General features: G+C 36.5%; 1 protein-coding gene across 1 annotated transcript in view; it reads left to right on the plus strand.

Moving 5' to 3' along the window:
* The window catches only part of COL5A2 (collagen type V alpha 2 chain), a 159,757-nt gene that overhangs the window by 135,943 nt on the left and 10,361 nt on the right, over positions 1-13,453 (plus strand). Inside the window, exons 36-50 of the mRNA XM_070802450.1 lie at positions 236-289; positions 506-559; positions 968-1,021; positions 1,389-1,496; positions 1,611-1,664; positions 2,201-2,254; positions 3,017-3,178; positions 3,900-4,007; positions 5,114-5,221; positions 6,795-6,848; positions 8,693-8,800; positions 9,294-9,347; positions 11,205-11,312; positions 11,699-11,752; positions 12,978-13,085. Coding sequence (XP_070658551.1) covers positions 236-289; positions 506-559; positions 968-1,021; positions 1,389-1,496; positions 1,611-1,664; positions 2,201-2,254; positions 3,017-3,178; positions 3,900-4,007; positions 5,114-5,221; positions 6,795-6,848; positions 8,693-8,800; positions 9,294-9,347; positions 11,205-11,312; positions 11,699-11,752; positions 12,978-13,085 — 1,242 coding nt within the window. The remainder of the gene's footprint in view (positions 1-235; positions 290-505; positions 560-967; positions 1,022-1,388; positions 1,497-1,610; positions 1,665-2,200; positions 2,255-3,016; positions 3,179-3,899; positions 4,008-5,113; positions 5,222-6,794; positions 6,849-8,692; positions 8,801-9,293; positions 9,348-11,204; positions 11,313-11,698; positions 11,753-12,977; positions 13,086-13,453) is intronic.

Raw genomic sequence — 13,453 nt, forward strand, 5'->3', positions numbered from 1 at the left:
GATAAGTGAGTTGGATGAAACAGATTGAAATGTTTTGTGGAGAAAATCCACTGGGAATTGTTTTAGACTAGATATAAAAATATTGAGAATATACAGATTGTATCATTTATTACAGGTGATGTTTTACAAAAGCAGTCATCTGTAACAAAATAGTACCTTCTTGGTTTGTTTGTTTAAACGTGGAGATTTCTGCGCATTCTCTTCCTCAATATGCCTATGTTATGTTCATTGACAGGGTCTTCCGGGTCCCTTGGGCCCTCCAGGTCCTTCAGGCCCTACTGGAGAAAAGGTAATGTCAAAAGTTGTTATCTTGTGGACTCAAAATTCCGAGATCTGAATGCTGGCTCTTTTTCATAATGTCTTCTCTTCCATAAAGTATGATAGCTGGGCTAGATCATCTCAGAGTTCTCCTCCCATCCACCCAACACATAGGGCACCATGTCCTACAGTTTTACTGTGTTTTGCCATTGCTTTGGACAATAAGCATCTAAAATCTGCTTTTCAGGGAGAACCCGGCCCTCGAGGTTTAGTCGGCCCGCCTGGCTCCCGTGGCAATCCCGTAAGTGACAGAATTTTGATGTTCTTTAGTATGAGATTGAGCAGTAAAACAAGCCATCATTTTGTCTTGATATTTATATGAAACCATGCCTTAACTTCCTGGTTTTCACCTTTTACTTTTCTTATTACACTTAAAAAAGAAATTAATGTATTGTTTCTATACAGTGTATTAAGTCTATATAAGCAGCTCATTTTACTAAATAATCAGAAGCTTCTTTGAGACTTTGGGCCTTGGAAATTTTTTTCTATGACCCTCATCTCTATACCGCCCTTAGGAGTCTTCCTCAAGCAACATGTCTAATTTCTCTATATGTGCATTTCAAGACACTGCAGATTTATAAAATTGTATTTTAACATACTGTTCCTGTTTAGAATCATGTGTGAAAGCCACGTAATGTTTGTCTTCTAGGGTTCACGTGGTGAAAATGGCCCAACTGGAGCTGTTGGTTTTGCGGGACCCCAGGTATGATTTTTAAATGTCCTGAATTTACAAATGTTCGTTCTTCTTGCTACAGCAATGAATTTAATTAATTATCACTGTCATTTGTTTTGAAGGTAGATTCAAGATTCTGGAAAACATAGTATTCTAGGCAATAGTCTCACTTTCAATACATTTTTTTTTCATGGACTGGCACAAAACACGTGGTGACGTAACTTACTTTTTCAGACTGTCTTTGAAGATCACATTGGGGTGTTTTTTTTTTTTTTTTCTTTTAAGTGTTTATACTGATTACAAATCACCATTTTATAATATATGGAGAAATGATAATTATTATGAAAAATTTGTGTTTAAGTGTTGCAACCATTTCCTTATTTATTCTTTGATGTAGGGGCCGGATGGGCAGCCTGGAGTGAAAGGTGAACCTGGAGAGCCTGGGCAGAAGGGAGACGCTGGCTCTCCTGGACCACAAGGGCTGGCAGGATCCCCAGGGCCTCATGTAAGTTTAAAGTAAAATAAGATAGAACTTGAGCCCAGTGCCCACTGTTTAGACCTTGTGTTTAGACCATCTTTCTTTACTGCCGCACCCTTTTGTTTGTTTCTTTCTATTTAGGGGCCTAATGGTGTTCCCGGACTGAAAGGTGGTCGAGGAACTCAGGGTCCACCTGTAAGTTGGTTTGAAGCTCTGGGAATTATGCATAACTAGTGACAGATATCTAGTACTTTATAGCCATCTTAAAGTTCCTTTGAAGCTATAACAACCAATTTTTAGTTGTATATATTGCAGTGGAAAAAAAAGTGCTTAACTTGGATGACAATCTGCATTAAAATTAGTTTTATGACTTTGGAGATCCGGTTGCCTCATATAGAACCTAAATAATAGATTACCTATGGAAGAGGGAATGAATAATGTGAACCCACTTCATGTAATTCTGTTATAAGACATTCTAATGTGATCCTAGTGCTCATCTTCAATACTTCTATATGTTCAAGATAAATGGAAAGTGGCAAGGGAAAAATAGCATCCTTCCTGCCAGTTAAGCCAGATCCATCAACAAAAGCAGGATACAAGAAAAAAATTTATTGCTCACAACAAGAAAAGGGATATAAAGTCCTAGGTATCCCTATAAAATAAGTAATCACTATAAAGTATATATAACTAATTTTTATTTTAAAATTGCTTATATGAAATTATATTTCTAGGGTGCTACAGGATTTCCTGGTTCTGCTGGCAGAGTTGGACCTCCAGGTCCTGCTGTAAGTGAATTCAATAATTGAAATCACTGATAGTGGAATAATTATACACAACACATAAATACACACAAACACACACATGTACATATTATAATGATACGCACACATATATTTGAGTTTTTATTTGTTCTTTTATTTAATCACTTTATGATTTGTTATCCCATGTTGACAGTTCTTGTCCCAGTAATTCATGCTGGTATGTTGTCAAGTAAATCATCTTTAATCATTGAATGTTTCTTGGAGGAGCTTTTTTGCAAATCCTTTTAAGCTCCAATATGTGACTGTTACTTCATTTGGGTACTGAACACTCACAGTATTGTGTGGTACTAATCATTCCTTTCAGTTAGGAAGAATCTCTGAGATTATCTGTAATAAAAATTATTTTTTCATTAAAAGATCAAGTCAGACTAAAAAAATGCATATTCATTGTTGGTGAAGAGCCTTATGGAGTTTGAAAATTCAAGTTAATTTCAAACACATTTTTTTTTTTTACAATTTCAAACCACTTTTCGTTCTTAGTTGAAGTTTAGTTGATTTATAATATTGTCAGTACACTTTTCATAATGACTCAGAGGTAGTTGTCTGCAGATAATGAAAAGAACCTACAGCTGTGTATTTTATTTTTTGTTTAAATCCACTGAGTGATTAACAGGAAAAATGGACCTGTGAAGCATGGGGTTCTGCTTCTAAAGCAGAGATCCCCATATTAGGTATTCTAACATGGCTTCTACTTTGCCCTCTGGGTCTCTTTCCATGTTATACTAGGGAGCTCCAGGACCTGCGGGGCCCTTAGGGGAGCCCGGGAAGGAAGGACCTCCAGGTCTTCGTGGGGACCCCGGGTCTCATGGACGAGTAGGAGATCGAGGACCAGCTGGCCCTCCTGGTGGCCCAGGAGACAAAGGGGACCCAGGAGAAGATGGACAACCTGTAAGTTTGGCATCTTGGCTCTAAACTACCTCTAACTAGAAACTCCTAATAACTACTGCCACAAAAAAACTGTTTATACATTATCCAGAGCACTTTTATAATCCTTTGAGTACATTGTGCCCTATAGTTTTTTAATTTACAGTTCTCTACTCTAGGAAAAAGTATATGTACAGGTATAAAAATATAACAGTAATGGATGTGGTACTCAAAAACTAAACAAGAAAACAATTGTTTGTTAAATATCTGTACTGAATTAAGAAAAAATTTTAAAGCAATTTACTGAATATATTAATGCTTCAACATTAATATGTTTAGATAGAGCCCAACTTCTTTCCTTTGTTTAAAAATTTTTCTTGTGAGTTTAAAAGAAGGAAAACTGCCTGAATATTTACCTCTTTTATTCTGTCAATATTCACATTATCTTCAAGTTCTTTTCAACTAATTCTCAGCTTTAATAATGGGTTAATTGGTTTAATTCCAAACAGTTCTCACTTTTAAATAATGTTGGAGGCTCAGCGTGGATTACTCATTTTGACTACTCATATATAGTATGATTGTGTAGAACAGAATCTTAATACTAACTTAATACTACTGACAATATATTACTATGAGTAATAATAATACTCATACTTAATAAACTATAAAGCTGTCATCTATTATAAAGTGTTTGCGTATAGTTTTCCCCGGAGAATTTCTTATTATAGTTTGTATTCAACATTAGGGTCCAGATGGTCCCCCTGGTCCAGCTGGAACTACTGGGCAAAGAGGAATCGTCGGCATGCCGGGGCAGCGTGGGGAGAGGGGGATGCCCGGCCTTCCAGGCCCAGCAGTAAGTAGCTGCACTGGTCAATACTTCATCTGATTATGTGCAATATCATTTGTGAAGGGAGAATGTATCTTTATTTTTCTTAATAAATTTAAAATCTTTTAAAGGCACTAATACAGAGTATCTTATAAACCTTTTGACTTTAAATGTCAAATTCTTAAGTACATTTGAAAAATATATTTATTTAACCCTGGGACTAGAAACTTAGACAAATAAGGATATGGATTTTTGGTGACTCTAAATCTTTCTTCAAAGATTAAAAATATCCGTGGAGCTAGAGAAGGGGGATAATCTCCTGGTGAGTAGGTAACCTCTTTTTAAATAAACATGCCTAATGGAAAAATCCATATTTCACAGTTCAGAGACTAAGTTTTCATAAACCATCAAAGGGAAGAAATAGTTGAGCTAAAGTAATACTGGAGGTGAAAGTGGGGTGAACTATAAAGAAGGATTCTGAAAGCAATCTCCTGTTCCCTGTAGGGTGCTAAGAATTTCATATTCCCTGAAGTATGGATAAAAGTTTAACTCACTGTTAGCTTTGAAGAGATTAAATTTTACTGCTGAAAGTTTACATGCTTGAGAAAAAAAAAATGATGTTTTTATATGGAATGTGGAGATAGATTTACTGTTGGGGTATTGGAACTGGGGACATGTGGGTGGAGATATGAAACCAGTAGAGAGGGAGTGTAGAGCAGTCTTATTGTTATCAGGAGTGAGCCAAGGAACTTGGAATATTTGGTCTCCCAATAGTGAGATCAAACTGTCAGGAAACAGAAATAAAGTGAGGAGACTAAGCAGAAGAGTAAGGATGAGCATATTTTAGTGACACAGATTCAAGATGGGCATCCAGATCTGAAAATAGTACTTCGGAGTAAAACCCAAAATGTACCTGAATTGGTGCAAAGGATAGTCCCATCGATACATCAGGATGGGTGTGATAAGAAGCGGGCGCATCTCTGGGAAGGTACCGCAGTAGTACTGGTGTTGCGTGATAACTGACAGTTATTACTCCAGAGGGAGACACTGGGTGCCATTTAAACTTAGCCTTTATGTGAACCGTCCCCTCAAGCTTCTTCAGAAGTGGCTGACATATTTATACTTTATTTCAGGGCACACCAGGAAAAGTAGGACCAACTGGTGCCCCAGGAGATAAAGGTCCACCTGGACCTGTTGGGCCCCCGGGCTCGAATGGCCCTGTGGGGGAACCAGGACCGGAGGTGAGTACTCCAGTGAAGATCATCCTCCCCTCCTTATCTGGGTGTTATGGGGACATTTTTGAAATTTAGAAATTAATTTAGAAACTAGAAATTGTACATTTGACCTGAAGGACATTTTCTAGTGCTGTTTTTTGATGTGTTTTTCTTCCCTAGATAGTTGACTAAATGATGACATAAGGAAAAGGTAATAAGATTGGTGTCTTGCACTGGCCTTCATCTCGTCAGGAGCCAAGTATTTTAGTTGGTTTAGGTTGTTGCCAAATTGTTTTGAAAGTGAAAGGTCACAACTGTTTATCTTTTCCCTTGTTATTACTTCATTCTGTAACGGCATATTTGTCAAAATTGCCAAGTTTTATGGTGATAGGATTAATATAATTGTTAAAGCTTGTGAAGAGGGCCAAGTAAGTAGAGATCATTTTACTTAAATATCCCTATATATATAACATTTTGGATATCCAATTCCCTTAGGCTCTTTTGAGAGGAATCAGCTTGATTTGAAAAGTTACAGGTTGAAATATCCTCTGTTCAGTGCTTTAATGAGTAAATTGCCAAACATTTAGTGTCACATTTTCTTAAAAGAAACAATTAATGCCTTTCAGAACAATTTTTGTTCAAATGGTAAAAATATAGTTCTGTGAAAAAAAAAATCAAAATAAAATAGGAAAGGAAGACTATATATTTTAAAATGTAATTTAATGTCTAAACATAGATATTTTATTTTAAAACTTTAAGGATATTATTTGGGTAAGTAAAAGTGAGGGAAACCATTCACTGGTAATGTAAAGAAAACAAAACACAAGGAATATAATTGTTGTCTATCTATTTTGAATACTTTGGTTTTTTAAAATAAAAATAAAAAAAGAGTTTAGACTAAGTATAGGAGGCACAGTAAAAGAAATGTCTGGGGGCTTCTCTGGTGATGGAGCTCTTTTGTCTGGTTGCAGCTCCTCTGGGTCCACCATTGAAGAGATTGATTAAGCCAATGAGTATAGATTTAGTATGTTTCATAACAAACATTGATGAGCCCAAATTTATAGCAATTCCAGGACAGTTTTAAAGTTGAATTGCTATGGTAAATAACTGCTGCTGCTGCTGCTAAGTCGCTTCAGTCGTGTCTGACTCTGTGCGACCCCATAGACAGCAGCCCACTAGGCTCCCCCGTCCCTGGGATTCTCCAGGCAAGAACACTGGAGTGGGTTGCCATTTCCTTCTCCAATGCATGAAAGTGAAATGTGAAAGTGAAGTCTGGGCATCCTTAATTCTTGACTAAGGAATATGAACACAGGGAAATGAAATAACATTGCACTTTAGAAGCACTGTACTGTAAGTGGAAAATAGTATCTTAAATAAAACTATTTAAAATTGGCACCAAAAGTGTAAAAATGTGTTAATAATTTTACAAGCAAATCAGAATAATAGAAATATGGCAGAAACTTTCTTCTACTGGTTTCCATAAATGCTAATTTGTAATGTGGAATAGAGGTGGAAAATATGCTGTAATTTTTCTGGCAATTGAAATGTGAATTTTTTTTATTACTCAGTTAATTCATTTTTCAAATATGATTCTTTATAGGGTCCAGCTGGTAATGATGGTACTCCAGGACGGGATGGTGCTGTTGGAGAACGTGTAAGGGCAACTGATCAAAAAATCTGAAATAGTGTGCATTTGAAATCTCTGTAATACTAAAGAGTAAAAAAACTATTCTTTCTTCTCATCTTGATTCTTTAAGTAATTAGCTATGTAATCTTGAACAAATTTTCTGAACGTCAGTTTTTAAATACTTTAAATGTGATTAATATTTATACCATTGAGCTCTTATGTTTTAAATATCATGTTCAAAGCATCTCATAGGCACTCAAAGAGAGGGAAAGAAAGAGTTTTGAGGAATCCTGGGGCAAGGGCCCCCCCCGCCCCCCCATCTTCTGTAAAGCCAAGGAAATGCAAATTCTCTTGGGATCTAAGTTTTTCCCAGGGTTGGTATATATTGTCCAGTGTAGTAGTCTTCAGAGGTTTTGCTGATGTACCCCCAATATACTTTTGAAAATCTTTGAACCCCTGTGCATATTTTAAGTTACCATCACATTTTATTTTAATCATAAGTTTTGATAGTTATGTTGGGTCAGTTCTTTTCCCTCACTTTTTGTCTCCTTGTAGCAAAGAATTGAAACAACAGACCAAGACAGCTCAAGCAGGCACACAGTCCACTCTTAGAGCAGACCAATACTGTAGGAGTGGTCCTGCTCATTTTAGGGTTTCCTTTTAGTGTTTTTTGTTGCCTGTCCTAAGGAGACCCTGCAGCCTGACTGGTTCTGTCCCATGCAAAACAGGGCTTGTACCCAAGACCAATCAGGGAAGGGGGCGAGCTTGGGCATTTTTCCTTGCTGGAGGTCTTCACTCCAACCTGAAATGGTTTCCCTTTTTCATGGGCTTTGTCTTTTCTTTGTTTGTCCTCTGGATGTTTCTTCTAGTCGCCACTGTCTCTAATTGCTATCTTGGACTCCTTTTTCCTGTTCTAACTGTCTAACAGTTACAAAGGAAGTAGTTCTGGTAAATTCTAAATGTATGTATGCTTTCATCATATATATTTTTTAAAGTCTTGAAGTTGCCAATTCAGCTTATTCAATGTATTTTATTACATGTCCATTCTCTAACCTAATTGCCAAAGTTTATCCAGTTGACAAACTAATCAGCCAAATAAGACTTAACTTCTGTTAGAAATAAAGATCTGGCTCCATTCTTCAAGTCAAATAATTATATTAATACACATTCATGTAACTATAATCTCACCTCTGACTTCTTAAAGATACAAGTAAGATTTGGAGCCAAGTAAGACTGGGAAAAATAAAGAGCAGCTTTTCTTTCCAAATACCTCTTTGTTTTATTATCAAGTGAACTGTGCATTCTGGAAAAGTCCCTTAGTTTTATGCCCAGTGGGGTTTATGCCTTGATGCATTGTGCTGTATTAAGGTTGCAGATGGTATGATATATGCTTTTATTTCGTAAAATGGGAGAGGGGTGATTATAAAGAGGAAGTAGGAAAAGATGCTTCAAATCAATTTTCTGAAGGAACTCGTATGAAGTTGTAAACCTGGAAAGTGGTTTCCTTAGAATTTTCCCTGTTTTCACACTCTGGAAAATTTTTGTTTGTGCTATACTAAAAGTACAGATACCCCAGTGGGTCTAAGTCACATGCTGAATTCTGGAGGTGACCACTTCCATATCCAGTAATCTTGACTATGGGAATAATAGGATGAGAATGAGGGGACAGATGATATTGGGGGAAAATATCTTACCCTTTGCAGTTTGGTTTATTAATATGTAAATATAAGTAGAACATTTAAGTAATATATAAATTAATAAACAGAATGTTTTAAAAGGTGTGTTTTTCCTTTCATGAATAACATAAGCATACAGAATTTTGCTGTTTTATAATAAATATTAAAAAGGTAATATCATGGTTTCCTTGTCAGGGTGATCGTGGAGACCCTGGGCCTGCAGGTCTGCCAGGCTCTCAGGGTGCCCCTGGAACTCCTGGCCCTGTTGGTGCTCCGGGAGATGCAGGACAAAGAGGAGACCCGGTAAGGAGAATCAGTTTCACACTGACAGTTTTAATCAACATACTGTATTATGAGTATGCGTATATGCATGCATGCGATGACATGTGTGCTTGGAATTATCTTTTCTAGTCTTAAAAATTTAATTTCTAATAGGTCTTCAAAAATCTTGATGCTTTGGCTTTCATTATCTAAAAATGTGATTTATAGGAAATATAGTAAGTATGGATCATGTTAAATTTAAGCAAGTAATGTCTTATGTAATTAACTAAGGTGATCTTCATTCAGAGAAGTCCATTAATAAAATTGACTATAGAGATGTGATTGGGGTTATAGTGAGCACATTCTTATACCCAGGGAAATTAGCCTGGTTTTATTTAGTTAGCCATAAGAGTATACACTTAGATACACTTACACATATAGAAGTAATCAACTACAGACATATATTATTGAATTATAAATCTCTATAATATATCCATACTTTTTCTTATATTAATTTTGTGAAAATTTCTTCTAGGGTTCTCGAGGTCCTATAGGACCACCTGGTCGAGCTGGGAAACGTGGTTTACTTGTAAGTTCTTGGCTTTAAAAAAAAAAATATGATTTCTTACATAAAATATTCTCCCAAAGAAAAAACATAATTTTTAAGATTCATAAATGAAAATTACCAAATTCTTCAAGCCCTAGACAAAATATTAATTTAAAATAGCACCCAGGTGTTTACATTTGTTTTTATAGTGTTAGTATAATTCTTCTGAATTTTACTATGAATTATTTCAATAATCAATTAAAACTTTTAGTCACAATTTTCTCCCACAATAGCAAGGGTAACAGTGCCATTCTTTGAGATTTTCTAAAAATTATGTAGGCAAATGGGTTTGAAAGCTCTTTGTAAACTTGAAAAGTACTATTCAAGCATATTTTATTTTTAGCTAGATCATTACATAATGATATAATCTAAATATGTAAAAGAGAATCCAAACTTTCCAAACTTTGGAAAACATCTCAGGCTAGATTAAACTTCAGTTCAGTTCAGTTCAGTTCAGTTGCTCAGTTGTGTCCAACTCTTTGTGACCCCATGAATCGCAGCACGCCAGGCCTCCCTGTCCATCACCAACTTCTGGAATTCACTCAGACTCACGTCCATCGAGTCAGTGATGCCATCCAGCCATCTCATCCTCTGTCGTCCCCTTCTCCTCTTGCCCCCAATCCCTCCCAGCATCAGAGTCTTTTCCAATGAGTCAACTCTTTGCATGAGGTGGCCAAAGTACTGGAGTTTCAGCTTTAGCATCATTCCTTCCAAAGAAATCCCAGGGCTGATCTCCTTCAGAATGGACTGGTTGGATCTCCTTGCAGTCCAAGGGGCTCTCAAGGGTCTTCTCCAACACCACAGTTCAAAAGCATCAATTCTTCGGCACTCACTTTTCTTCACAGTCCAACTCTCACATCCATACATGACCACAGGAAAAACCATAGCCTTGACTAGACGGACCTTTGTTGGCAAAGTAATGTCTCTGCTTTTGAATATGCTATCTAGGTTGGTCATAACTTTCCTTCCAAGGAGTAAATGTCTTTTAATTTCATGGCTGCAGTCACCATCTGCAGTGATTTTGGAGCCCAAAAATATAAAGTCTGACACTGTTTCCACTGTTTCCCCATCTATTTCCCATGAAGTGATGGGACCGGATGCCATGATCTTCCTTTTCTGAATGTTGAGCTTTAAGCCAACTTTTTCACTGTCCTCTTTCACTTTCATCAAGAGGCTTTTTAGTTCCACTTCACTTTCTGCCATAAGGGTGGTGTCATGTGCATATCTGAGGTGATTGATATTTCTCCCGGCAATCTTGATTCCAGCTTGTGCTTCTTCAAGCCCAGCGTTTCTCATGATGTACTCTGCATATAAGTTAAATAAGCAGGATGACAATATACAGCCTTGACGTACTCCTTTTCCTATTTGGAACCAGTCTGTTGTTCCGTGTCCAGTTACAACTGTTTCTTCCTGACCTGCATACAGATTTCTCAAGAGGCAGGTCAGGTGGTCTGGTATTCCCATCTCTTTAAGAATTTTCCACAGTTTATTGTGACCCACACAGTCAAAGGCTTTGGCATAGTCAGTAAAGCAGAAGTAGATTAAATTTAAAATACTTCATTTTAGTCCAAACATAGGTTAAACATTTAAATAATTGAATCTTTAAGAATCATTATTATATATACTATGCTTTTAGTGATCACTTTCATTCCTTGAGAAAAAAAGATTAAAATTCCTAGATAAAAATAGATTAAAATTTCTAGTTATATTATTTAGATAAGTAAATATATTAGTTCATATAAAATAAAATGCTCAAAATTGTAGCAAATACAATTGCACAAGTAAAATTGTAAATTGTAGTTTCCACAGGCAATGCTCATGCTATGACCTTATTTCTAGGGACCCCAAGGACCTCGTGGTGACAAAGGCGATCATGGAGACAGAGGTGATCGAGGTCAGAAGGGTCACAGAGGCTTTACTGGTCTTCAGGGTCTTCCTGGACCTCCTGTAAGTTATTCCTTTAAGTATTATTTGCTCTCCACGTGAAAATGAAAAGGTATTTTGACATGAACATTTATTTGTCTATAAAATGGATGGACCTCTTGCATCTTATTTTCATTTTAAAGAAAATCTTGATGAATAAGTCATTACCTAAGTACCCAATATAATTGTTCATATGTTTGCTGTAATTTTGTAGGAAAGAAATAAACCAAAAGGTTATATGCACTATTACTCTTACAGTTGTCTTTAGTGTTGGTCAACTCATGTAGACATAGAGATTGATGAATGAAGTATATGCTGCTAAAGTCAATGACAGGACATTTTTAAAAGCTAGAGAGGTTAAATATAGGACATAAATATTTTGGCTTTTTTTTTTTTTTTTTTCTACTTAGGGTCCGACTGGTGAACAAGGCAGTGCTGGAATCCCTGGACCATTTGGCCCAAGAGTAAGTAACAAAGTTTAACAATAAGTTGCAGGGGTAAATACTAATGTACCTGAGGACATTTTGTTAGTGCTTGAGTATCATTTTCACGGTATTGAAGCTGGAGTTGGCTTAGGTTCTCTGAAGCTGGCAGCAAACATAAGAGACAAACCATTCAGCATTTACATTTAAGTAGACATAGCCTGAAATATATTACTTCATAGGCCCATTTAAAATCTCTTACCTAGGGTACATCTACTCATCTGTTTGTCCATTTTCTTACTCTATGTTTTTTGAAATTTCTATTTAATTGTACTCTTTGAGATGATACTGTAGGATTTACCATGAAGTGGAGACAGATTTTGAAGCTGGATATACTGTTTTCATTTAAGCAATTCCAATAGTTCCTCAGAAGTAGTTGGCATAAGGCTAATTAGGAAGCAAATCATAAAATGAAACAAATATTTGAAGGTTGTAGAAATTCTACATTTAGCATTAATGCAGTCTAATAGGTCATTAATGCCACAAGATAATTACTTAGGAAAATCATTAGAAAGAATTTCTGCTATATCTAAATACAGTATAAACAAGTCATACATAAAATTGAGAACAGTATCAAAATTACTGAGATGTGATAAAATTCTGGAGTACAGGACACAAATTTAATTTATGTCAAACACTGAAACTTTTGTGATTTTCATACTCCTACTTAATTGAATTTCTAATTAATTTACAATATGTGAAATGTGATGAAACAGCTCCTGCCAATGAAAGTAGATGAAAGAAAGTGAACGTGCAAGCTGCTCAGTCGTGTCCAACTCTTTGTGACCCCATGGACTATACAGTCCATGGAATTCTCCAGGCCAGAATACTGGAGTGGGTAGTCTTTCCCTTCTCCAGGGGATATTCCCAATCCAGGGATTGAACCCAGGTCTCCTGCACATTTCAGGCAGATTCTTTATCAGCTGAGCCACAAGGGAAGCCCTAAGAAGTAGATGACTAGTCCATTAAAAGTAGATGACTAGCCCATTAATGTTTTAACTGACACTGGTCTTTTCCCATGCATGGATGGTGGAGAATTCATGTGTGATGAAGCAGTAAATATTAGAAAGTCCATTTATTAGTCATTAGGAAAACAAATATGAGAAATCAATGTGACAGCTCCAAAAAGAAATAGTTCTTTGATCAGAAAAAGACCTTGTAGAGGTTTGCCTCCTAGGATCTAAAATACAGTCTTTGTTTCTTGCAGGGACCCCCGGGTCCAGTTGGTCCTTCAGGCAAAGAAGGAAGCCCTGGGCCACTTGGGCCCATTGGGCCTCCTGGTGTGCGGGGCAGCGTTGGAGAAGCAGGCCCTGAGGTAAAATCACAGAGATTTGTATGTGCTATTGATTCCCATATCTTGGATTCTGTCTAAGGAAGATCTGTGCAGCACGAAGGACAAAAGACTTTAGGAACTCTGAAAACGAGCCTGGAAATCACATATAGCTTGTCTGTATAATAGCTAATTCAAACATTTTAACACAGATTATTCAGAATACATAAAATTAGAGTCTAAGCTACCTAAGCCTTGACTTCAATGAGAGCAATGGAGTGATATCAATGAAAGCAAATAGTAAGTTATGCCTGTATTATCGTTAGAGTTATAAAAATGTGGCTTTGCTCTAAGTGGCAATAGACTAAATGGGAGATTTGATGAATGTATTTGTCCATGAAAATGTTGGAAAG

Source organism: Bos indicus, chromosome 2 (assembly GCF_029378745.1).
Source record: "Bos indicus isolate NIAB-ARS_2022 breed Sahiwal x Tharparkar chromosome 2, NIAB-ARS_B.indTharparkar_mat_pri_1.0, whole genome shotgun sequence".
Classification (NCBI taxonomy): domain Eukaryota; kingdom Metazoa; phylum Chordata; class Mammalia; order Artiodactyla; family Bovidae; genus Bos; species Bos indicus.